Source organism: Mycteria americana, chromosome 8, assembly GCF_035582795.1.
Source record: "Mycteria americana isolate JAX WOST 10 ecotype Jacksonville Zoo and Gardens chromosome 8, USCA_MyAme_1.0, whole genome shotgun sequence".
In the NCBI taxonomy this organism is placed as follows: Eukaryota; Metazoa; Chordata; class Aves; order Ciconiiformes; family Ciconiidae; genus Mycteria; species Mycteria americana.
The window spans coordinates 43,620,250-43,646,887 of record NC_134372.1 but is presented as its reverse complement, the minus strand read 5'-3'; the positions used below and the strand labels follow the sequence as shown (position 1 = coordinate 43,646,887).

At 45.7% G+C, this 26,638-nt stretch overlaps 1 protein-coding gene across 1 annotated transcript in view; it reads left to right on the top strand.

Annotated features, from left to right (window-relative positions):
• Positions 1-1,313: 1,313 nt before the first annotated feature.
• Positions 1,314-26,638, top strand: part of MAF (MAF bZIP transcription factor) — a 63,489-nt gene continuing 38,164 nt past the window's right edge. The window contains exons 1-2 of the mRNA XM_075510874.1: positions 1,314-3,265; positions 13,630-13,695. Of these exons, the coding sequence (XP_075366989.1) occupies positions 2,184-3,265; positions 13,630-13,663 (1,116 nt within the window). The 5' untranslated portion in view covers positions 1,314-2,183 and the 3' untranslated portion in view covers positions 13,664-13,695. The remainder of the gene's footprint in view (positions 3,266-13,629; positions 13,696-26,638) is intronic.

Genomic DNA, 26,638 nt, shown 5'->3' with positions numbered 1-26,638 from the left:
CTATTGCAAATGATGATTTTCACAGTCGGTGAAAAATTACCCAGAGACTTGCCCGCACCTACAAAGTAATACCCTGCGCGCAGTTATAAATAGCAAATTCCGAGGGGGAAGGGACGGGACAAGGGGAGAAGGGAGGATTTGAAGTACAATGTTCAAGAAGCCGGTTTAATATATGACCAAGTGTCAGAAGTCAGGTTTCTGAGAATTACTTTTCAGATAAACAACTTTATAGCACTGCACTTAATCTTACTTACTAGAGACATCTCATTTATCACGGAATTACAAGTAACTTTAATTCTATCGATATTCCCATAAAGCCCGCTCGGAAAATCGAGCCTGGCAGCCCCGCAGGCTGCGGCTTTCCCCGGCCCGCGGCGGGGGGCCGCGGCTGCAGCCGGGCCGGGCCGGGCCGAGCCGGGGCCGGGCGGGGACCGCGGTCGCTGCGGGGGCGGCCGCCGCCCCGACGGCGGGGCCCGGCCCAGCCCGGCCCGGCCGCCGCGGCTCCGCACCGGCCGGGGCGCGCCTGGCACTGACCTTGCGACGAGAGATGGCGCTGTCGAGGTTTAAACCGAGCCGCTCCGCCGCTCCGCCGCTCCGCGTCCAGCCCGCTCGCCGCTTCCACGGCCCCCCGGCCCCGGCCCCATCCCCCGCCCGGGCCGGGGGGGGGGGGGGGGGGGGGAGGCTAAAGTAAATACAATTAGTTCTGAATGTATTAAATTAATTAGTCCCGGCCAGCAGGCCAAGTGCGGCGGGGGCGGGCGCGGGGCTTGCAAACTTGCGGGGCTTTCGCACCTCTTGGCGGCGGGGGTGGGGGGGCACGGAGGCACGGCTGCCCCGTCCCCGCGAAAAAAACCCGATGATAAGTGACAGGGCCGCCGCGCGGGAGCGGAGCCGGGCGAGCGGCCCGGCACCGCGCGGGGGAAGGGCCGGGCGGCGGCAGGTAATCCGCGCCTGGCACGCCGGAGCCCCGCGCTGCGAGCGGCCCCGGAGCCGGCGCCGCGCTGCCGGGGCCCGGCCGGGGCGCTGGGCCCGGCCGCCCGGCGCTCCCCCTCCTCCCCGGCCGCAGGGAGCTCCCCCGCGCCCTCAGGTGCCCGCCCGGGCGGGGGCAGCTCCCGGGCACCCCGCCCCGGGGCAGGGCGCTCGCCCGAAGGCGCGCACGGCGGCGCGGAGCGCGGCGGCCGGGGCCGTCCCGGCGCGGCGGCGGAGCGGGGCGGAGCGGAGCGGAGCGGAGGGGAGCGGGAGGAGCGGCCCCGCCGCGGGCCCGTCCCGCACCCGCTTACCCGGTGAGTCCGGCGGGAGGCGGCGGGCAGGAAGGGGTTAAGGCGCTCCCCAGCTGACAGTCAGCTGATGGGCCCTGATTGACAGCCCCGAAAAGTTTCCTTGTTTCTATACTATTATGCTAATGAGGGCTGGGATGGCGGCCGCCCATTGGTCCGGCCGCCGAGTCAATTTCCCATTTGACGTCAGGAGCGCTATAAAACTCAGCAATGCTTTTAAACTCTGCTGCTGGATGAAACCTTTAAAATATTTTTCATCTTCTTGCTGTAGCTTTGGGGTCGAGGTTTTTTTTCCTCTCTCTCTTTTTTTTAAGCTATTATTATTATTATTATTGTTATTGTTATTATTATTATTATTTTGGTTGCGATATCGACTTTGCTTTTTTTTCGCCTTCGCTCTTTTCCCTCCTCCCTTCCCCGATGAACCTCTCTCCTCGCTCTGCACTTTGCATGAGAAAGCCCAGAGGAAAGGCACCATGAAGTGTTAAAAATAACAAACCAACCCAACAACAACAACAACAACAACAACAAAATTTACTCGCAACACCACCAGCTAACACTTCCAGCTGCAGTTTGCAAGCTGCAAACGAGAGAGAGAGGAGAGAGAGAAGGGAGGGAGAGAGGAGGAAAAAAAAAAAACCCTTTATGCAAAAGGCGAATAGCAAGAGCCCCTCGCTCTGATGCATCAGCGGCAGCGGAGACTCTGCAAAGGATAACGCGGAGCGGGAGCGAGAGCAGCCGGGGCGAATTGGAGCGGAGGCTGCGAGGGGCCGTGGCGAGAGGCAGAGGCAGGAGAGAGCGGAGCGGAGCTCGCCAAAAATCAAGCTGGCTCACCCGGTGGCAACTCAGAGCAGTCCCCTCGCTCCCGGAGCGCACCCTTTCTGGAGGACTGTCAGCAGCAAAAGGATGGCATCAGAACTGGCAATGAGCAGCTCCGACCTGCCCACCAGTCCCCTGGCCATGGAATATGTTAATGACTTCGATCTGATGAAGTTTGAAGTGAAAAAGGAGCCGGTGGAGACCGATCGCATTATCAGCCAGTGCGGCCGCTTGATCGCCGGGGGATCGCTCTCTTCCACCCCGATGAGCACGCCCTGCAGCTCGGTGCCCCCGTCCCCCAGCTTCTCGGCGCCCAGCCCCGGCTCCGGCACCGACCAGAAGACCCACCTGGAAGACTACTACTGGATGACGGGCTACCCGCAGCAGCTCAACCCGGAGGCGCTGGGCTTCAGCCCCGAGGACGCGGTGGAGGCGCTGATCAACAGCAGCCACCACCCGCTGCCCGGCGCCTTCGATGGCTATGCTAGAGGGCAGCAGCTGGCCGCGGCCGCCGGCGCCGGCGGCTCCGTGCCGGCCGAGGAGATGGGCTCGGCGGCCGCCGTGGTCTCGGCGGTGATCGCCGCGGCGGCGGCGCAGGGCGGCGCGCCCCACTACCACCACCACCACCACCACCCGCACCACGGCGGCGGCGGCGGCGGGCACCCCCACGCCGCGGCGCCGGGCAGCGCGCCGCCCTCCTCCGCCTCCTCGGCCGCCGGCTCCGGCGGCGGCGGCGGCGGCGGCGGCGGCGGCGCCGGGGGGCTGCACCACCCGCACCACGGCGGCGGCGGCGGCGGCGGCGGCGGCGGCGGCCTCCACTTCGACGACCGCTTCTCCGACGAGCAGCTGGTGACCATGTCGGTGCGGGAGCTGAACCGGCAGCTGCGGGGCGTCAGCAAGGAAGAGGTGATCCGGCTGAAGCAGAAGAGGAGGACCCTCAAAAACAGGGGCTATGCCCAGTCCTGCCGCTTCAAGAGGGTCCAGCAGCGGCACGTCCTGGAGTCGGAGAAGAACCAGCTGCTGCAGCAAGTGGAGCACCTAAAGCAGGAGATCTCCAGGCTGGTCCGGGAGAGGGACGCCTACAAGGAAAAATACGAGAAGCTGGTCAGCAATGGCTTCAGAGAAAACGGATCCAGCAGCGACAACCCTTCCTCTCCAGAGTTTTTCATGTGAGTTCCCACAGCCTTGCCACCTTAACTAAAAGTTCTCCGTGTGAGTTGTTGTTGGGGGCTTTGCTAGAGCGACAACCCAGCTTGCCACCTTGTATTACTTTTTTTTTTTTTTTTAAACTCAAAACAATTTTAAAACAAAGTTGTTTTTTGGGTTGGTTTTTGGGGTTTTGTTTTTGTTTTTTTCCTTTTTAAGGTGGGCTGGCTCCGTGTTGGCCAACCTAAAGTTCTACATGAGTTTCCTTTCTGTTTATTATTATTATTATTTTTTTATTTTTGTGGGGGCTTGCTGTTGTGGTTTTTTTAAAAAAAATATAAAAGATCCAACTCGCCACCAACTCAGTTCTTCATATGAAGCTTGCTCTTCTTTGAAACCTGCCATCCACATTATATATATATATATTTTTAAGTTCATGAGGGTTTTTTTTCTTTTGAGCTTGCTGTGTCCAAAAAAGTCAGAATTTTTTTTTTTTTTTGCCATCCTGAGTTCTTCATATGAGATTTGAGCTTTGCAAAAAGAAAAATAAAACTAAAAAAATACAAAAAAAACCAAAACAAAAACAAAAAATACAAAAACAATGTGAAATTTTTAGACTCCAGCTTGCTGAGTTCCATCAGTTTTTAGCGTTGTTGTGCAAAACTAGAGATATGCCTAGATCAACCTGCCAAAATCAAGCCTGCATCAACCTTCGGTGTGTTCATGTGAGTTTTGGCCTTAATCTGCCAAACGTGAGACTTTAGTCTGCCATTAGAATCCCATACTCATCTCATGCATTACGCTTGCTATTTTGTCTTAGCAACAATGAACTATAACTGTTTCGAAAGACTATGAAAAAGAGACATTATATTAATAAAAAACCCTGCATGCTGGTCATGTACGGTATAATTATTTTTTTTTTCTTTTGCTTGGAAATGGACTTTTGGAGACTATTATGGCATGGCATTCATCCTTTTGTTTTATTGCCTCATCACTTTTTTGGGTTGAAAGCAAAAAAGTGCAACCTTTGATCTTCCTCCTCCTCTTCCTCCCCATTAAAGTTTGCATCTGCTCTAAAACTGCTTTGAGTTACTCAAAACTTCAGACTTCCTTTTAAATGCACTGAAGCATTCCCTCTCAAAAAACATGCCAGAATGGATTTTGATAACCTAATGTGGCAAAAAAATTACAAAAAAAACACAAAAAAGAACTTTGGAAAGATGTTCAAAAACAAAATTCACATCCCACTTGGGGGGGACATTGAAACCGTGCTGTTGCCTAAAACAGTCTAAAAATTAATTTTAAGTGATCTGCCCCATTTTTTTTTTCCTTTTGCATTTGGTCATTGTCAAATGTGGAATGCTCTGGGTTCCTAGTATATAATTTAATTCTAGTTTCTGTCATCTGTTAGCCCAGTTAAAATGTATGCTACAGATAAAGGAATGTTATAGATAAATTCGAAAGAGTTAGGTCTGTTTAGATGTAGATTTTTTTTAAAGATTGATGCACTAAATTGTTTACTGTCGTGATGTAAAGGGGGGTAGAATTTGCAACGGGACTGTTTTAAAAAGTAGTTTATGCAGCATGTGCTTGCAACTTAAATATAAGTTGGGTATATGTAGTCCTTGCTATACCACTGACTGTATTTGAAAACCAAAGTATTAAAAGGGGGAGGCACCCCTGTTTATATCTATAGGGGTATTTTACATTCAAAATGTATGGGTTGGTTTTTTTTTTTTTTTTTTTTTTTCAAAATTGAAGTATTTGGGACTGAATTGCACTAAGATATAACCTGCAAGCATATAATACAAAAACAAAAAAAAAATTACGAACCTGTTTAGAACGCTAATACAATTTATGCAGTTATAAAGATGGCATTACTGCACAGTTTTAAAATGATGCAGATTTTTTTACAGTTGTATTGTGGTGCAGAACTGGATTTTCTGTAACTTCAAAAATTCCACAGTTTTAAAGGCAATAATCAGTAAATTTTATTTTCAGGGACTGATATCCTGTCTTTTAAAAAAAATGGAAAGTAAATCTTACCACAATAAATATAAAAAAATCTTGTCAGTTACTTTTTCTTTTACATATTTTGCTGTGCAAAATTGTTTTATATCTTGAGTTACTAACTAACCATGTGTGATGTTCCTATGTGCTTTTCTTTCATTTTCGACTCTATGGTTATATCAAAAGAGAGAATAATCTACAATAATAAACTGCATTTTTTTGATTCCGTACTCAGTTTCTTAGTCTGTAGTTTAAAGTTCAATAACTCCGAGAGCAGTACTTCAGCGTACTGCCTGGCGAAGGGGTGATGCTGATACAAGAGCTGGACTCAATAATATTCAGGAGGGGAGGAGGAAAAGGATAGCTTCGTGTAAAATGGAAAATTGTCGCCCGCTAGAAATCAAGTTATCTTTCAGGTAGATGAAAAATGTGAGCTTTCAGGTGCTCCTTCTGGCTTCTCAGTATTGCAGTGAGCTCAGTTTCAGTGACTCAGATCATCCCACCAGGTTTTAGGAGATCTCAAAGGGGAGGTCTGCTTAAAAACCTGATGACATGATACGGCCCTATATTTTGATTGTTTTATGATGGAGTGAAGTGAAAGGGAAGACTTCACATCCTCTTATCATCTGATCCCAGCAAAGCATGCCTGTCTCTAGTAAGAGATGACACTGCATCAGGCTTGGCTTGTCACAGAGCCACTTAACGCTAGATCGAAAGATTTCTTGCCATTTGGGTCCATACTGCCTCCTTTTTTTCTTTTCTTTGCTTTTTTCCCCTACTTTTGTTTGCCCTGTGGTTTTCTTTTTTTTCCCTTTTTTTTTTTTTTTTCCCGCTACAGGCCTTAGAAAGCCCAGAACTGAGGAGCAGAGAAAAAAAAATTCAAAGGACTTCCTCCAACTTTTGAGAGTTACTTGTCCTAAACAATCAATCCAAAGGTTAATGGGCTAGAAATGTTCAGGTCTCCGAGCCCCTCTTCACTGTAGTTCTCCATGTCAAAAGGCATTTCAACTTCGAAAGGCTCCTCAAACCCTCGACCCAGGTCGTTTAAAGCCACCTTCCCCGAGAGCCTCCAGTGTCCGTTTGCAGAGTCCTCTCCTGCTCTTTGAATGGGATTGTCTGCCCAGTTTATCTGAGAAGCAGAGGCCTCTCCGAAGGATGCTCCAGCCCCTCCAGGATGGGAGTTTTATCTCCAGACCCAGGCTCATAAACCCAGCACTTTTTTTATTTTTCCTTTATTTTTTTTCCCTCTGCTGTTGGTGCAACTTCTTCCCAGCTGTAAGGTCATCCCTCCTGGGCACCGGTGGCGCTGAAAGGAGAGGACCTGTTGCCGTTCCTCTGCCCGTTTGGTCCAGTCCACGGCTTCGACCCCATCCTGCCCTGTGTGCCGAGGTCAGGATGCGGCCCTGAGCCCCCCTGCGGTGCCTGCACCCATGAGAGCCTGCGTCAGTGGGCACTGGGTGCTGCTGGAGGCCAGCCTGCTCCTGCTGAGGCCCCTTTGGAGGGGATGGACGCCCGTCCCCGCTGTGGGTGACAGCGGGCATCGGTGGCCGTGGTCCCTGATGCCGATGCTGCGCCTCGCCCCTCCCCAGCGCCGGGGCACCAACCTGCCCTTTGGCATCTGACCTGCTGTTGCACCAGGGTTTGAGTAATGGTTCAAGCTCCAGATTCTGGTTAATTCGAGTTCCATTTTCTGGTTAATGTGTAATCTGTGGGTAAACTGGTTGCTATTGGCCAAGCAGAGAATTATCTCCTCTCATAAAGACAGGGCTGCTTTTTATTCCTTCTCCCATCTCCTCTTCCCTGGCTGAGCCTTTACTGATGCCCAGGTTTTTTTGCAGGGGGTCACTTAGAGGTTTCGCTGCTGCCCTTGCCGAGAGCTCCCGAAGGAGCCCTGCCTTCAGGAAGGGAAGGGACGAGGCCTTTCCTCGGCAAAGCCCCCGCCGAAGCGGCACTGCAGCCCCCACGGGAGCGCGGAGCCCCAAGCCCCCGGAGCGGGACCCACTTTTGGTCCAGCCTCATCCACGCACCCCTCGGCCGCTCCAGGTTTCCTCGCAGGCGAAGTTAGGAGCAGGCGCTAGGATTTTAAAAGTATTGTGAATCGACTGAGTAGCGCAGAGTGAGGGGAGCACTGCTGCCTCCCTCAAGTATCTTCTTTCTCGGAGGGAAAAAACCCCACCCTGTTTGAACAGCGTAAGAGAAATCCTTCCTAGAAATAGACGGAGTGCAAAAGGGAAAATTCCCATCACACACCCAACCTGAGAGGGAAAAAAGGCGCTCTCCCAGTTTGGCATCGTTAAGACACATTGCAATCTTGCTTTGCAAATAAAAAATTGCAGCCTTCCTTAGGCTGCACTTGAATTTCAGCCTGAAACATGCCAACCGTCCAACTGAAGGGGGGGGGAATAGATGCACGTTTTAATGTTCACTAAAGCAAAGCGAGTATCGGGGTTCTCTGTATGAATCATTGCAGGGGAGCGCCCACCTTTGCCGCAGGACTGCTTGCTGAGGACTAATTGGAACCGCTCTGCTCTGAATAACCTACATTCATTAATCACCCCTCGCTTGACTCTGGCCTCGATCCTGCTCCCATTGAGCTCGGAGGTACAATCCCTGGGGATTTCAAAGGGGAGCAGGATCCTGCTGTTCTCCCTCAGGTACCTCTCTGGCTAAAGCAGGGGGAACGCTGCCCGAGCCGGGCAATCGTCTGTCAAAAGGCATGCATGGTCTTAATCCCCCCATCACTAACAACGTCCTATTTCTCCCATAGTCCTATAGTGCTTTCCCATTTATTAACTACATTACAAAGAACTTTCATGTGACCGGTGCTGGGAGATACGCGCACGGAGAGCGGCCCTTTGCTGGCTGGGAAATGGTGTGCACTGCGGCTCAGCCCCCTCCTCCCTCCCATCCCACCTTACCCTTGAGCCTTTTTTACTTTCCCCCCCTAAAATGAAACATAACCCTCTGCCCGACCTCTGGGCTTCTTCTGCTGAGCAGAGTCCAAGAGTATTTTTGTGTTTGTGCTGCAGCGTTTTCCCTGCTTGAGAAATGTCATCCCGGACCGCATCCTAAAAAAAAGAGGGGAGAAGGGAGGGAAATATCCCGGTCACACCGGTGTGTATTTATTTCTTGAACAATTTCTCGCCACCGCTGGGCAGGCGCTGTGCGAGAAGCGCCCGTTTGCAAACAGAGCGGTGAGAGATTTTATTTATTAGAAAGCCTTCTTCACCCTTTTAAAACAAAAATGCCTGCGCTGAATCAAAATGCCACTTGAAAACTACCCCCACGCGAAACGTGGCAGCAAATTTTTAGTTTAAAAAATGAACTTTCCCAGCTCTTTTTTTCCTTTCCTTTCCGAAAGCTTTTGCGCAGCTGTTTCCTCCCCCTCCCTCTGCGTAGTGTGTAGGAAGTTCTTGATCTAGAATCATTCATAATTTTAATACCAATTTCTATTTGACATAATATACTAATATCAGATAGAAAGTGTAGCTGCTTCCTGGATTTAGGGAGGAAATGATGCATATATCAGAATTATCTGCTCAGATGCCAGAACTACATTGGTGTCATTTCAGCATGTGCTGTATTGAAAGGAAATCCTCTATATTTATTACTCCAATCATCAGAGGAGCTAAATGGACCCACTGTTTCTGACACCTGTTCAGATGGCTGAATTTAAAATTTCACGCAGGGAAAAAAAAATAATCCTACATACTTCAGTGTTAGGAATTAAGATTTTTTAATAAACTTCCTTCCCTCCCTCTTTCCGAATCGCTGTGTTGTGAGCGGCTGCCGTGAGGCTTGGGCATTCCAGGGGTAGCTATGGAGAGTGGCATAGATTTTGTTTGCTCAGCCGGGACAAAAAACAATCCTGCTTGTACACACAAACACACTCGAGCTGTCTGTAGTCAAATGCTTCAGATAGCTGTTTTAAGTGCAGGTCTCGGTATGAATAACACGAGGTAGCACACCCCAGGACGTGGCAGAGGTGCGCGACTGTTGAGGGAATTCGTCTTTTCGGGAGGGAGCTGAGCACTCAACCACTTCACACTTTTAAGGCTCCTCTAATGAATTTTTCAGGCACAGCAGATACAAATCAATAGATTAAAATACTGTACACTCTGCCGCATCTAATTCTTGACTGCCTGAAATTGTGGGGGAGGACCGAGAATAACATTTGTCACTCTCTGAGGGCTGAGTGCATTCAGATTTGTGAGCTCTAAGCCAACACGATGCAAAAATAGTCCAGGATGTGACTTAACTTTTCAAGTGAAAAGCAAAAGGCCAGGGATCAGCGAGGCTGTAGCCGGGTGTAACGGCAGATAGGCAGCTCCAGCTCCAGCCCCGGCTATCTACCACCGTATCAGGTTGACCCGGCACAGTGTGATAACGTCTCGGTGCCCTCGATGCAAGCCACCCATATCTTATCGCTCTCTGAAATGATCATTTTCTTTCGCTGTTGCTGTACCCACTTTTTTTTTTCCCGAAGTCTAGCTTTTAAACCCGTGCCACTTCCGACGCAGCAGTGAAGTTTGCAGGCCTATAGTTGTGGTGAAGTGAGTTACGGGGATGGAGATTGCCCTGCCTCTCTCCCTGCTTGGTTTGAAGCCCTGTGGACTTTGTGACATGATTTCCTTTATTTTATTTTTTAAAATTTTTCCATGCATCTCTATAAGATGTCTTGCGTGGAGGGAATCAAAGCCAGGGCAGAAGTTTGCTAGAAGTGGTGTTTCTGCACAAGGCAGAAAAAAAAAATACCCAGCAAACAACAAATCGAGCAGTGTCTTCGAGTTTCCAGCGGGGGTAGGGAATGGAGTGTCCCTGGTTGCCGCTCTCAATTGTTAATTCATAAGAAGCACAGTCCTGAAAAATGTTCTCAGCAGCTTGTCCCCCGTTAAAGCAGAAATGTCAGTGCCTGCGCATGGAGGCGTTAAGGCTCCACACCCTATTTCAGCGGGAGCTCTGGCATCTCCCTGCCCCTCATCCCTTGGTTTTCGGTGTTATCCTGGAGGGCAGCGGGCCGTCGGGGAGAGCAGGGTGCCCAGCGCCGCGGGGCACGCACGCCTGCCGCCCCGCTGCCCGCCGGCACCTGCCTGGCCCGGGGGAGCCGCACGTGTCGGGAGGGTTCTGGCACGGGTTCTTAACCCCCTGCTTCTTGGGAAGGACCCGCGCCGGGGAGGGGGTGTCTACATAACGGCGTACCCCCCTCTTCCCCCGACGAGCTCTCTCCATCGCGCCCGCGGGCTGCTGGGCGAGCGGCCCGGTGCTGCGTCCCCCGCCCGCAGCCGCGGGGCCGGGTCGCACCGGGCCGACGGGGCCCGGCGAGGGGCTGCGCCCGCACCGCCCCGGCCGGGCCGGCCTGGGCGCCGGTACCGGGCAGACACATCCGGCGGGCCGGGGCGGTGGAGGTGCTCACACCCGCACGGTTCGGGGGGCTGCCCCAGCCCCGGGGTCCCTCCAGAGCCAGGTGCGGGGGGGGGGGGGGGGACGGGGGACGGGCAGGGACCCGGGCGGGGACCGGGAGGGACGGGGAAGGGTGAGGGCAGCATCCGTTGTTTGTTTGTTTGCTTGTTTGTTTGTTTCTAAATTCAATTCCTGGAACAAAAGGGGAGTCTGTGCGTAACTAAAGGATCCGTCCGTGCATCCAAAGCTTAGCTCCGGTGTGTCACCCCGGCGGCTTCAGCTGGCTGACCGTGCCCTAGGTATGTTCATAGAGCACTTCCCCTGTTATTTTGTTCAGTTTCTTTTCTTTTCTTTTCTTTTCTTTTCTTTTCTTTTCTTTTCTTTTCTTTTCTTTTCTTTTCTTTTCTTTTCTTTTCTTTTCTTTTCTTTTCTTTTCTTTTCTTTTCTTTTCTTTTCTTTTCTTTTCTTTTCTTTTCTTTTCTTTTTTTCTTTTCTTTTCTTTTTTCTTTTCTTTTCTTTTTCCTCTTTTCCTCTTTTCCTCTTTTCCTCTTTTCCTCTTTTCCTCTTTCTTCCTTTCTCTTTTCTTGTTCTTAATTTTTTCCCCTTTCCTTCCTTTTCTTTTTCCTTCCTTTTTTCTTTTCACCTGTGCTCACACGGAGACTAATCTAAACCCCACTGCAATCAAAGGGAGGTTTTTCAATGACATTTTGGATCAGGCCCTGAGATTTCTGCAGGGTGCAAGATGGGGGGGTGCGGGATTTACATTTCATGGCTTCTAAAGAATCTGAAGTACAGAGAACAGCGCTTTCTGAGGCTGAGTTTCCCAGATCTATCTGGGATGTATCTTGGAGTGTGTATGTGATTAAGCTTAAAGCCCTTTTCTATACGAAAGCAGGCAGATTCACTTTCCTGCAGCCTGAACCCTGCTTCTCCAATTTTGAAACAGAAGTTCTTGCCAAGGCCCTGACAGTGGGCTGTCATGATGTTAAAGGGCATGGGGATAGAATCAGTTTTATTTGTTGGTATCAGCTTCTAAAGCTGTGGTGCGCTCCACTGCAAACAGCCCCTGCTCCCTCAAGCACTTGGAGCTGTTGCGGTGAAACATTAGTGACAAGGAAAATGAGCCTGAAAGTGAACCAAACAGGACCTAGTATTTTTTTTTCTCCCCCCTAACTTAACTGCTTCCAAATTCCCTGATGAAAGCATTTTAATATGTAGGAAGAGCTGCTGGAGCCTGCAACGCGATTCAGTGTTTTGCGGTGTGGGATGAACAGATTTTCCTTTCTGTAGGGTTTCCTCCTGCAAAGTCATTGTAGAGGAGGGAATACTGTAAGATTAAATATGGTTAAATACTATATTCCTGTCACACCAGATACGGTCTCCAGACTGTGCACAGTCTTTCAGCTTCCTTTATTGTGAAACCCTTTTAAAATAGCACAGTATAGAGTAGAAAACTTAGTGAAGTCTAACTCTCTTGCACCAACTCTGTCAGATAAAATGAAGGAAAGTGATCAGCCTTCTTAAATTAATAAATCTGCTTAGTGTCTCTGGCTGCCTTCACGCTGTCTTACTTTCTTTGACTCTTCCCTTATTAATAAACTGATAGTTAAATAAAGCTGCTAAATGAATCAATGCGCCTTGCCGGTGAAAGCGGGTTGGTGCCATCCTGTTTCAGGTCTCCTGTGATGTGGCTGAATGGTTGTGGTTTTAGAGAAGGGATGGCCTCGGCAAAGGCTGAGACTGCTAAAAGCAGGCTGACCACATCGCTTTCTGAATGCTCTTCAGGTGTGAGGCTTGAGGACCTATTCCTCTCGGCCCCATGCATTAATAACAGGATGGATTCACCGATTGGCATGAAAGCAGAGGTCATCTTGAGGAAAATGACACCAAAGGTCTACGGGAGTCATTTGCTTTAAGAGATCCTGGGCCATGTGCCAAGTATTGCATTTAAGGAAGCACCATCCCGTTTCTTAAAAAAAAAAAAAAAAAAACCAAAACCAAAAAAAGGAAAACTAAAAAAAAAAAGAAACATTGCTTTCAGTGGCATGCGGGGAGCATTTCAATGCGCCTGTCCCACCTTTGGGTGGGATGTGGGAGAGGGATCATTCAGCTGGCACCAAACGTGCAGCGGACTTTTGTTTTCAAAGCTGCAGAGCTGATCTGGAATCAAAATGCTGAAAAAGCGCCTATCGTTTGTCTTGCCTTTTTTTTTTTCATTCGAACCGATCAGACTTGTGGTTTATCCTTGCTCTGATTATGCTGTACGGTTACAATAAATGGATGGAGCCGAAGCATTCCTGCAGGCGGTTTATAGAAAATACATGTATACGCCTGTGTATGCACACTCAGGGAGAGAAAGTTAACTATAAGGGACACAACAAAATATCCATATTTAAGAAATGTGGATTGACTCACTGACTTATCTCACTTATTGTACAAAGATTCGCTCTATGTTGAATTTTTTTTAAATTAGATTTTAAATGTGTGTTGACAGGATGAATTTGTACAGTGTGAGTAACCGCAGGGAGAAATGACAGCTCTGCTTTTGTTATTAAACTACTGTCTGGAAAATAATGGAGTGTGTACAAAAATTGATTATTATTTTGCCAATTACATTAGTGCAGCTAATAACAATCATTAAGAAAGAAATACAGAAAGCTACATGCTTTCAGGTCTTAGGAGCTGATATTCACTGGTGAGGCAAAAATATGTGTTTTTAAGGTAATTCATCAGTAAGAGTCTCCTGTTATTAATGTGAAGTAAAGACTAGATGTTTGAGCTAGAAATGTTTCACTTCAAACTGTGTTAATTTCTTCTTCACTCACAGTTAATAAACAGTACAAGAGACTTTCTAAATTTAATTTAGGATTTGAATATAAAAGGTCCTATTCTGTACCACAGTGGCATGACAGACATGTTTTACAATGTTAAAAATCCCTTTTAATAATGGTTTATTTTAATATATTTACTAAATTAGGTACCCGAGAGAATCATCTACAACGGTGATGTGAAAATCCCTGTTACCTGAGGTCAAAAAAAAAAAAAAGGTACGTTTTCATCTTCATTAGCAATTTGACGTATTTCGGCAGGGGTGGTAATTTCGCTGCTTTCTTTTCTGCTGCTAAAACGGTGCGTTTTGGTCCGACCCTGGGGAGCCGGTGACAGTCTGTGGTGCAGTTTCCTGGGCTTTCGAATGAGGCTGACGTTCAGGTGCCTACAAGAACCATTTGCAATGATGGGGCTTTGTACTTTCATCAGCCAGGCAGCTCTCCCGTGTCCCACATCTCAAATATAATCCTTTGCAAATGTTTTCTTTCTTTTTCTTCAAATGCTAGCATTCAGACACCAGCTACGGGGATTAAGGATGGGTCTTCTGAAGATCTCCCTCAGATCTTGATGAAAATCATGAGGCTGTGTTAGACGACTTCTGTACTTACAAATTACAGTAGAGTTTAATTCACAGCACTGCTTTCCTCTGGAAATTCGTGTTCATTCAGTCTGTCAACATTGACTAAAAAATATGCCGCTAATGAAAATGTGGGAATTAGACTTTGAGTCCCTTCCCCTGCTAGACTCAAACAGGCACTTTATTTTTTCCGGGGAATCTGATTTTTATTGACCTTGACTATAAAAAATACTAAGTGGCTTAAATGAGCACCAAGGTTGCAATGACAGATTCCTGTGTGACTTTTTAATGAAACCTCCTATTTTAGTTAAGAACACAGGCTGCCATACAGCCTACCGCACTTTGATCACCAGTTACGTGCCAGTAGAAAAGCGTTGAATTTTATTAGCTCATGGAATTAAGCTTATTTTATTCTTTATTCTTTATTCTTTATTCTTTATTCTTTATTCTTCATTCTTTATTCTTTATTCTTTATTCTTTATTCTTTATTCTTTATTCCTTATTATTTTTATTTGTTATTTGTTATATTTTTTATTATTTAAAATTTGAGTGAGGATGGGGAAGATGTAACTGGTGCTCTAGACTCTACGTTAAATAGCACCGAGAGGAGTTTTTGTTGGTGGATAGGCTGCAGGGACAGGTTTCTCGAGGAGCACCAGAAGAGGTTCACTTTGAGCCTGATGCTCCTCTCACTTCCCCGAGGAACACCCCGGGTAGGGTTTTGCCTGCAATGCATTTTTTTTCTGTGTTTCACCACTGTAAATGAGAGGGAAAGCAGACCACTTGTTTTTTTGTGAGAGCTTAAAGTGCAACGTGCTTTTTGCAAGAACAGAGGCATGTCGTGATTCAGCTGAAGTATGTTAAGTACGTATTTTCATTGCAAAGGTGCAGCACATGTTCCATCACCTTGTTCCTAGTGTAACGGTTCTGGTCTCAGTAATCCCACAGGAAAACTTTCGTGGTTCCCGTAATTTATGTATGTGACTATTAGATTTGTATAAATAATATAAGTGATATACATTCTTGTTATCCATATAATAAAAAAGCAAAAGCTTTTTCCCTGATGGACACTTGTGATCTCAGGACTTGCTTAGCCTGCTGCTCTCCGGGACAATTCCTTGTGCCTTCCTTCCAATATTTTGTGGTTACGCTTTCACATATTGTAGAAAAAAAAAACAGCAGCAAAATCTGTTACTTTTAAGCAAATAGCTCTCGGGTCTCAGAAGAGTTAACGAACTTTTATGGCAAGGTTCAGACAGTTCTGACCCCTATGGTAATATTTCATCTAAGGTTACTGTTGGGAGAGAAATCAAATTTCAGCTGTGAACATGATTGACAGGTGAAAGCAAGAGAGAGAAAGACATCTGGTCAGATGGGGAATTTGGGAAGGAGAAGGACAATTCAGGGAAGTGTCTCTGTGATATTAGGAATAATAAGCTTAGATATGAAAACTCCAGTACTCCACGCTCTCTGGAGGCACGCTTACTTGATATTCATGGAGGTGGTTTGGTTGGGGGAATTTAAGACTGTACATTTATAGCAGTGGACAGTAGTCTCCGTGCTCTAACTTACTAACTTGACTCCTTTGAAGGAATTATGTTATTTCTGGCATGCTTTTAGCATTTCAAGGCAATTCGTTTTATGAGTGTGACTGGAATATTTGGTGGTTGCTGGTTAAGAGGTTCTCACCATAATGTCTCTCCTGGGTCAGATGGCAGCAGGGTTCATGGAGGTCAGTCAGTGGTGCCGCTCCATGCCCGCGAGCCTGGGGGGATTGCCGGGAGTTTTCAGAGAAAGCACTGCAGGATGAAATCTGTGTTTGTCATACACGCTGTTATACCAATAACAAAATTAGTTGCTATCCCATAAAATACCACCAAGAGTACCTTGTGGTATTTTACAAGGCAACTGTTATTTTCCAAGGGCCATGTCTTGGCCTATTCCATCTCCTAGCAGCTCCGGCGAACGTCCCTCACAATACATACGTAACCCCAGGCGTATTTTATCCTGCTTCAGTGTATTTTGTTTGGTGCAGAAGAGCTTTTCCACCCTCCGACATCATGGAACCAACAGGAACAAAACATGACTCTAATTATTTCCTGATCAGCGTGATGGTGTTGGATAGTAGAATTTGGTTCTGACATAAAAAAGTGTAGCCAGGCTTTCTCTTAAAAATGAAGTGCGAGAAAAAAATCTGGTCGTTTTTATCACTGTGTGTAACACTTAATGTTTCAGTTTTCAAAGAGGCTCTGAAGGACTTTTGTAGAGCTCCAAGGGCAGGATGCGGCAGTGATGGACCCTGGCATATAAACTGCATCCTACCTACATCTCAGGTGAGAGGAAAGGTGCCGGGTGGGCTCCTGGCCCCACTACAGGCTTTGGTAAAATCCCCATTGAATTCCTGGGGCCCACACTTCCACCACAAAGGGAATGTCTACAGGGGAGGTCGTACTAATAAAAAGCAAGATCTGAACTCGTACCGCGGTAGCTGTGCTGTGAATTCCCTGGATGGATGTTCTTACTTGGGAATAAGGGTGGGTTCCCCCCCTTAATATAGCTTAAGCTGCTTTCAAAATAAAATACATTAACCGGGAAAATCCACTCTTACTCTAGAGTAGGAGTGTCCACCCAGCGAATGGATAGCACTGCGGTATAGTTTACTATGGAATTTCCCCATATGGATGAGCCCTAAAACTAAGGGGAGAATAAGGAAGAGTAAAGAACAGAAATATATTTTCTGGTCCTTTTTCAGTTTACCTCTAAGACCTTTCACACAAGGGAAATCATGGCACTCTTAAAGTATACATTTACTTACTTTTCACTGCTATTCCTGCATTCACACATGCATTTTTAAAAGAGATTTGTGTTTTGTGCAAGACCTTTTGCATCCTCATACTGTTCACGTGTATTTTTGATGTGCAACCAAGTCAGACTGTTGTTTGTGACATCATTTTTCTCTTCATTGGCAACAGCCTGTGATGTCAAACTGCCCAACTTCACTGCACACTAGACCTTACCGCCTGTTTTATTCGCAGACCATACGTCTGATAAAAGTGAAAATTAAAGCAAAGAACTGTAAAAACAATCACATTTCTTTGTGTATGAGTGAGTTATTTTTAACTTCCCGTTGTTGAATTAGCACTCCCTTTAAAAAGTCTTTATTTCCCGAAGCTGATATCAAGATAACGTCCATGAAATATTATTGGCAAGTTTCCCGCTGCAGTCAATGGGAGCCTTGTATGTATTTGTCAAGCAGATGTGCTATATTAAGTCTAAATGAGAATCCTTTATTTCAAATGGGATGTAATATGTTATTCTTGATAAAAAAATGGATAGTAACCCCTCTCCCTTCTTTTCCTCTCCCCAAACATATTTTGTACAATTTGCAGGTCATTTTACAAAAGTAAAAAAAGTGTTCTCTAGTATTTTAAAAAAGCACAACTTCACTGTGTCTCAAACTCCTTTCTAGCTCATTCCTGTGAATCTGAAGTATGAAAACGTCTGAGTCTTTATGAGCAAAGAGAAAGTACATGCCGTATGTGACAGCTTTTATTCCCCACAAATTCCCAGCAAAGTCAATTTAATAGTTTTCCCTGTGTTTAGAGTAAGCTCTAAAATATTTTCCAGTGATGTGGCTTTTGATGTTGTTTAGTTCTAATAGAGGATTTTAAGTTAAGTGCTAAAAAAAAAAAATAAATATTTTTAACATCTCCTCTAGGTTTTCTAATTTGTGCCACTTACCAAATGATTCACACTGTACCAAAATACAGGAGATTGATGAGACAGGAAAAGTACTGATTTAACATCCCACATATAAAATTACTTCTCAGGCTTCCACATATAGTCCCGATGGTTAGAGAGTGAAGAAACCGGGAGCTGGGAGTTGCAGTCTGACTCACTTGTGAGACTTTGACCCAGTTATTTGCTTCTAGATTCAGCAAAATACTGAAGCACTTTAAACTTGTTATCTTAGGTTTCTTCTAAAGGTCTGTTACCGTTGATCTCTTTATATCTCAGTTTACACAGTTATAAACCTAGATAATTAATTCTTACCTTCTAGGCTTTTGTGGGAGTTAAAAAATAGCTCTAATGTTCCTTGTTCCTTGAAGCCTTTTAATGAAAGCTGGTGTATTGAAGTACTTGTCATTCACCTTAGTTCATACCCTAGGATGAGAAATCACTGGTGTTGCCCAAGTCCCATGCACCATTTCTGCTGGGATGAGAATTTAGGCTCCCGAGCACACCAGGCCACGGGTACAAAGATCGGGTGCTTCGGGAGCTGGTAATTTTCTGAATTACACATAACTTAGCTTTACCCTGATTCTGAATGAGTCAAAAATGTAAGCAAAATCACGGCTCAGCTATGTGCCCCCTCTCTCTCTTAAACACAACGTATCCTTAATACCTGTATGTACACACACATAGATGGAGTAACTCTTGTGCACCTGCAAGGCATGCAGGGGTCACACTGTCCTTGTAATTCCTCCCCTTCCTGCCGTTACCTTTATTTCCCAAGGTTCGAGCCATTATCATTCAGCAGTTGTGCAGCTTTTCTTTTCGTCCGTCCCCGAATTATTATTGTTTCCCTCCTACCTTCTACCCCTCCCGATCTGTAACGGAGTCCTCAGCTGTAAATTTGCTAACTGTAAAGATTTTTGCTTGAAATGTTTTGAAAATGCCGTGGGAAAAAAAAATAAAAAATAAGAAAGCCTATGAACAACATGCTGTGCCATGCTCCAGCCTTGCACTTCTACAGGAAAGATAATAAAGATATTAGCACTCATATAATTTCAGATAGGAAATGAAACCAGACATGAAAGAAACACTAGCTCCAGCTGTTGAGTGGGAATCAAACTAGCTATGGGAATTACAGGTACTGTCACCGGAGACAGCCCGACTTCTGAGAAATGACCTCAGGTGTAGGAGCTTGCTGTGGCCCCTTGCAGATATTAACACCTAATTAACAATCTGGGAGAGCATCCTACATCTTAATCACCAGTGAGGTGAGAATGACAATCACAAGGAGGAGAAGGAGAAGGGAAATGGTAATTTTTTCCTCTGCACGCATCATCTAATAACCATGGTTATTCAGATGCAGCTAAATGTGATTTCCTTTTAGTCATTTCTGTCTATTGGAAGGCACAGTAAGTTCATTTGCTAGCAGGTAGGCAGTGGAGGTGAGAATTGAATTGATCTGAGATACTCGGAAAAATTGACCCCGAGGTCATTCCTAGTTTAAATTGGGAAGTAAGGCTGAGCTTATGTCTTCCCTTTCTTCTCTCCCCGTTCCCTACTCCCCCTCTTTTTGTGTTTCCAGGCATGTTAGTCTGTATTGTGTAATTATTTAAACATACTCTGATGGTGGGGAACCTTGTTCCCTCAAAGTTAATCAAAATAAAGAGAGCTTTTGTTAGCGGTGATAGGTAATTAAATAGCTGGCTTCGTGTTGCGCAGAGGCATTGTGCTGGGTTATTGACATCCCAGAGCCAGGCTCCCCAGCCCTTCTATGCGCAGACCAGCCGGCCGAAGTTGCCGAGATTAAGGCTCAGGCTAAATTAAGGAAAGAGGGTGTGAAGGCACGTAAATGATTAAGGAGGCCAGGCTGTAAAGGAGAGGGGTGCACGGTGGCACATCCGGAGTCTCCCAGAGGAAGGGCTGTTCCCCTCGGGAGGGCTGCGCGTTTTAGAGAGGAGGAAATCACGTGTGGCGTTTCACCTTCGTGCCTGCGATTTTCTGGCTGTGGTTTTAGACAGGGACAGCTGTAAGTGTGGATGGGAACAACCCACTTACCCAATTTCAACTCCAGCGTAGACACCTAGGGCCCAATTCTGCTCCCGATTACCTGGAATAAACGGCCAGGAGTGCGGGGGGAGCTGACGGAGGGGCTCTGGGCTGAGACCCGCGCCAGAGGGCTGGTGCTAGTGAAAAGCAAGCAAGAAATAGTGGACCAAATTTTTCAGTCCCACCAAAGCCAAGGCAAGAGCAGCTTCCCTGCGCTCCGTGGTGGTGCTCCAGCTTGCCCCTGTATCGCTTGGGCAGGATCCAATGGAGTTTTAATGTAATGCCTTTTAACGGATGCTTTTATGTGCTCTTCCAAACAGCTTCCACTTTCAAACAGCTTTACGACAGAGTTAAAAGGAGAGGCAGGCAGGGAGCAGGGAGTGAGGAATACATACATATGTACGTCTTGTAGACCTCATTCTGCATTGGCTCTACCCGCAGCACTCTCTTGCCGTGCTCAGTAACAATATATTTCCATATCACTTGGACCAAAATTATATTCTAATAAGGAGAGAATGGCAAAGTGAAGACAGCATTATATTAACCACTCAGCTTCCATGGAAACTCCCATCATTTTCTTTCCGAATGACAAGAGATAATCTCTATGTTTTCTGTTATACTCACTTCTTCAACTCCTTTAGCTTTGTTTTCACGTGTTGGCCTTGCACTAAAAAATATAACTTGACATCTTGTGTCTTCTCAGCTAAAAAGGTATCAATTCCTGGACTTAATGTCAGCTGTATCCAGATCAAAGGCAAGAAACATAAAAGTTGACATATATTATTTATTTCATGGTTTACATCAATGATGTTTCTCTCTACCCTTTTTTGTTATTATTGCTGATGTTTTGCCCATAATGTTGTGCACGCTTCTCGAAAGCATTTGTCCCCTACAGACAAATATTCATATTAATGTAATCCATCAGCAGTTAACAAATGCCAGCTCACTTTGACGTTTTCTGCACGCCCAAAACTCCCATTGTTTTTGCAGGACTCTTTGGGTGTGAGAAGAATGCAGGATCGGGCCCTTGGGTGGGAATTTCGGAGCTGGAGACTTTCTCCCCCAGCCCCAGAAATGCACGGGGTCGGCTGGAGCAGCAGCCGGGCGCTGGCGCAGGCGGTGGGAGATGCTGCATTCTCTCCCTGCATCGTGAGCTGCTGCAGAGGCGAGACAAATGCCAGGCTTGGAAGGGAGCAAAAGCTCAAAAAAGACCTTTTTTTTCAGTCATTTGGGTTTTTCCCCTACCTTTCCCCGTCTTTTTTGCCTGCCTTCTGAGTTCTGAGTGAGTAATACTGGGTGTGGCTTATAATTGTGGCCAGAAAATCATCTGGGATCAGTCAGAAATGCTGCTCCAACCTGTGCATTCCTCTGACCGCTCAGTTTAGTGTAAAACTTTCCTTTTTTTCCCTCTTTGTCAACAACTGTGGCAGGTTTTACTTCCTGAGTTACCGAATCAGATAAAACGCTGAGTCTGATTTTGCCACCCACCCTCCCACGAGCTATTTTTTTCTGCAATGAAAATAATAATGCTTGAGAAAGATCCTTGGGATTTTTATTTTTTTCTTTTCTTTTGTTTAGTTTGGTTTTATTTTAAAGCTTGCTGACAATTGTCAAATGCTCATTCTAGCAAAGAAGTGCTTGGACGGTATAGCCCCGCTGTACAGCCGACAGGAGTAATTTGCAGTTCTCCTTAGAGCTCAGCTATTCAGCGAATGTGTGTCGCTTTACTATTTCTTTAAAATTTAATTGGGATCAGGCAATCGAGTGTCTCCAAATTTTTTGCCTCTTCAGGCTGCAATAAAGCCACTTGTAATTTATAATCAAAGTTTGGTATCGTTAAACTAAACTGTAAAACCGACTTCAGGGTTTCAGTCATAAAATAAATATATGATAAATATTGCAATGGGGCTTGAGTAGCACAGCTAACAACAGCACAGTGAATGCATATACACACACGTATACGTATATTTTTGTGTGTGTGTATACATTTGGTTCCAGAGGTAAGAAAGATCTAAATAATAGGTAACTGGGATGTATTCTTTCTTGGTAGAATTGAAGCTAAGATAGATTTATAGCCCAAGTAGTTATTTTAAATGCAAAATGAAGTGTTAATTTATTAAAGTCATTTATGCATCAACATTATTTTTACGTCCTTATTTATATTTTTCTGTAATATGGAGCAATGTAGTATTCATCCTGGGTTTTTCTGTCTGTTGACTGTAGCGCTTCTTTGCTTAGATTTTTTTTCTAACAAGGCAGCTCATTTAGAAAGAAATGTTTATGTGAAGTGCTTGTCAGTTGGCATTTTTACTGGTGTGCTAACCCAAAGGTAAAATATAAAGGCACGTCTTTTCCTTGCTGGTTTGTTGCTACTAGAAGGGTTCCTCCCTTGTTAGCTTGAGAAATAATTTTACTAGCGGGAATCTGCTGAATTTTTATGCTTGCTGTCTATTTTCTGCTTGCTGCAAATAAATTCCAGCACTCAGAGGGCACTAAAACTCCAAACACATGGTATTTTCCCATTTTGTTGCTGGTTGCCTAAAATATTTATTTCATCTTGTGTTTTTAATTAAATCTTTTTTTAAAAAGAAAAGGAAAAAAACCCTCAAGTTTTGCAATTACTTCCAAATGAAGGTTTTAGTCCAGATTGTACTGAATATAAAGTCTTGAGTTTAAATAACACATTATCACAGGTAAACTAAATGGGTAGCGTTAAATCAGTCGTCACTCCAACTACCTAATGGTTTTCAGATTAAGCACAAGGATTATTTATTGACATATCATTCATTTAAGCATTTCTTACAATTTATGATATACTTGTAGTTTTCTCAGTTTGCAATCAAGAAAGCTAATTTAATTTGCAAAATAAATACTCTAGTTCGGTGAGAGAATGCACCAAAAAGGTTTAGATTATGGGTTGCCACAGCATATACGGCAGGAAAAAGTTTGCAAGAAGTTAAACTGGGGAGGCTAAAGTGGAAGAGGCGTTGCTTTTACTTTTTCTCTTAAGGGGATCATTTTGCAGTTACTGAAGCTTTACGCATTTGAAAATTGAATTTAATCCAAGCCAGCGAGAAGTGCCCCCAAAAAGCCTCTGCTTCCCCCCCATAGCAAACTCTGCATGTGGGAGGGTGCCTTGCCACCGTTGCCTATCTGCGGGCTCACTTCTCCTTGGCAGCGCATCCCGACTCAGTGTCCCACGTTCCTGGTTTTGGGGGGCTTTGCAGACTTGAGTCCATTTAGGAGCTGGCTTTTGCCAAGGTTTTCCTTCAGTAGTGCCGGGGTTTAGGTCTGCCTGTGGTCAGTCCCTCCCGCGATGCTCGGGTGTGCTGGTGGCAGGGGAAGATATTCTTTTGTAACCAGCGGGTTCCCTCCCTGGGGCTCCTGTGGAGTAGTCCCACATCTTCCCAAACAGTCGCAGGGATGCAGCCAGCATCGCTTCCTCACACCTCTGCAGCGTTCAGGGGGGTGAGCAGTTAAAGGACCTGCATGCAGGCTAGTTACACTGCTGCCCTGTCCCATGCCCGCCCCGTCCCCCCCCAGAAAAGCCTGTCTGGGACGCAGGAGAGCTGAGCAGCATGCCCTATTCAGACTTTCCCTCAAACAGCAGAAAGCCACATACCCTTGAAGATGCCAGGCAAATCCACCTGAAATTTTAGAAGTATTTACATATTTTTAGCACAATTAGTCTCAAAGCAATCCTCCAACTTTGGCCCAAATTCTTACATTCTTACACCAACCAGCCTCCCATTCGTTTACTTATTTCCATAAGAATTAGGTGACAGATCTGAGTGGTGTAAGCCCGTGCCGCAGCCTGGCTGCCCTGCAGACACCAGCCTTCTCATTTACGTGAGCACACCCCAAATCAAGTAATTGGGTGGCGGGAAGAACTGATGCGCCAGCACTGAATAGATAAGGGAAAAGCTTGGGCAGTGGGGAAAATTACCCTTGGAGGATCGGCTGTATAAAATCATATATGAAATAGGGTTACAAGAAATCTCAGGAGGCCATGTAATCCATCCTGCACCACCAAGGCAGGGTCAGGCAGACCTACGTTATCCTGACAGATAGTTGCATGACCTGTCGTCAAAGCCCCCCATGGAGACCATGACACCTCCCTGGAGCCTCCCTTGCAGACCTTCACCACCGTCCCTTCTCAAAAGCATTTCTCCTTGTCTAACCCGCGGCGCAGGTCCCTTACATCCCGGTCACCGCAGACACCGAGGACAGCCCATTCCTTTCCTCTTTGCACCGAACCGACCCTTTGCATATTTGAAGGCTGTTGTTACAGCTTGCTGCAGCCTCCTTTTCTCTAGACTAAACAACTCCAAGTTTATCAGTCTTTCTTCATACGTTATGGTCATGACTTTGTTATTTAATATCACATCTGAAGAGTCCACATACGGTAAACTTGCTGGAATTCAATTTACCTGTGTTGAAAAGGACTGTGAAGATGCTGCCTGGAGGCTTTACAACATCGGAAAGGGGAATAATTTAATTCTTACTCTGATAATTTTTCTTCTGCGGGATGGAGGGTAGGGAGCATTTTTTTACCTGGGAGTGTTAACTGCAGCCTCCCCACGAATTTACCCTCGTAACAGGAATATTGTAGTGCAACGTACAGCCAGAGTTTACTGACAGGCTTTGGGAAACATATTTTAACATTTTATAATTTTAGATATAAAAGTTAGAATGGGAGGTAGGATGCAGCCTCTGTGGTTGCAGGTAATACCTTGGGGTCTACCTTCAAGGTGCTACATGCAGATTTTGTCACACGAGTTTCATTAATTTCAATAGCAGCTGAGCAGTTACAGCCATCCGCACACCACCTTTCCCTCTGCTGGTGTTGCTGGTGGGCTCCACTGTTTCAAAACCTTCCAGCTTCAATGTAGGTTTGGATAGATCCAGCTTTTCCTTTGTGGCAGATGGAAGTTTTCCCAAAATGCCACAGATGAAGGTGGACCAAAGCGGATTTTTCAGCCATCTGCACAGACCTGGGCTTTGCTGTTGGCTCTAAGTTGCTTTTTTAAAAGTTGGAAAAGACATTAGTGCTCTTTCAATGAAGATTCACTTTGCTCCTTGGAAAAAATGAGGGGAAACAGAGCCTGCTAATTCTGCTTTTCTCATTGTCTTCCAGTGTCTCGCCTGGGAGGTTGGTGGGGAGATGTCCTGGAGCAAAACAAAAGTATTTACTCACAAAAAAATATTCCCCAGGGACTTTTCTTCTAGGATGTGCTGCTACAAATTGCCCCACAGCGGGATTAATCAGCGTGGCAGAATACCAGGGAGCATCTCTTGGAAGTGGTTTTAAGTTTTGCATGATTTTGGCTTCCTGATTTAAGTCTTAACCAAACCCTGCATTGAAAGGTGCTAACAGGGAAGCAGTGGGACCCACTGCCACCTCACTCATATAGACCAGGTACCAGTTCTGGAGATCAGATGGTGACAGATTTTACTGTTAATGGCTGAAGTTTATCTCTGAAGGAGGGTGATGCTTGGGGTATTCACACTCGTATACCTTTGTGAGGGGAAGATAAAAATGTTCCTTTGTGGTACAAATATCTGTGATACCGTCTTTCTTGCTTCATCCAAGGTTCCACCTCTGATTTGCATTGTATAGCATCCCATTTCTTATAAAACCTTTTTGGACATCTGTATTCCCTCAGTGATCCGTCTCAATCAACTTAAATAGTTCTCTCATCCAAAAGTATAAACTTTCTGTACACCATGAAAGTGTATGCAGAATCAGGAAAAGCAGCTAACAAGCCACGTAGACATTTTAGCCCAAGTATTTTCTAGCTCTAAAGGAAGATCTCGTTGAGAAATATTCGTGGAGCTCAGTTATGGAGGAAGTAAAATGAAAGTGACCTTGCTGAGCCATTGGCTCAAATCAGAGATGTAGCAGCAGAAGTGAAAATATATGCTTCCTTCTGTAAAGAATGGAGTTAGGGACCAGTTTTTACCACGGGAAAGAAGAGAGAGAAAAATGTATTGTCTTCCTTTCAGTAGTTCATTTTTCTTTGCAAAGTGATTAATGCATTACTATAGCGAATTTATTGTATAGCCTGATTATCATTGCATAATAAATCTAAACAACTGTGACTGTCATGGTGATAAGGCTGGCATGATTTTGCCTCTCTTAAAAAAGTTTTACAAGTTAAGCTTAACTTTTAGCTTTCTGCATTTCTGGGATAAAATTTATTTTGGCCATTACAGCTCTATCTGTTTGAAACTGCACCAAAAGGAAATAAGTTGTTCAAAAGGATGGTATATTATTGGGAGAGTTTTACCTTCACTCAATTTGCAAAAGAAACTGAACATCAGCATTAAAATGGAAATGGAGTTCAGGAGAAAATAATAACTCAGTTGTTTAAAAAAAAAGTTGTAACATTTAAAAGGGACTTTTCAAATATCAAGGATGGACAACCCAATTAAATTAACTGCATTATATTCACAGCTGTTAACACCTCAGGCTCAGCTTTTCTCAGGCTACCGGAGTTTGCTGAGGGCTTGTCTCTGCCTGGATGAGAGACTTCCAGGGAGCTGTGGGAAGACGTGCTTGTGACTAATTAGAGCCATTTTCTCTGAATCGCGGGGAGATTGGTACTCCAGTGTTAGTGCTGTTACTGTGCTGAACCAGAGCCTGAGCGAGCGCTGGGTTCGGGAAGGATTTCTTGGCCGTATGGGCATTACCCCCTGCCCCGGCTCCACTCCACTCTGTCGTTCTGGACATACAGATCAATCGTTTCTTGTTCCTTCCCTCTCTCTCACGCGTGCGATGCCCTACTCATGCAGCATA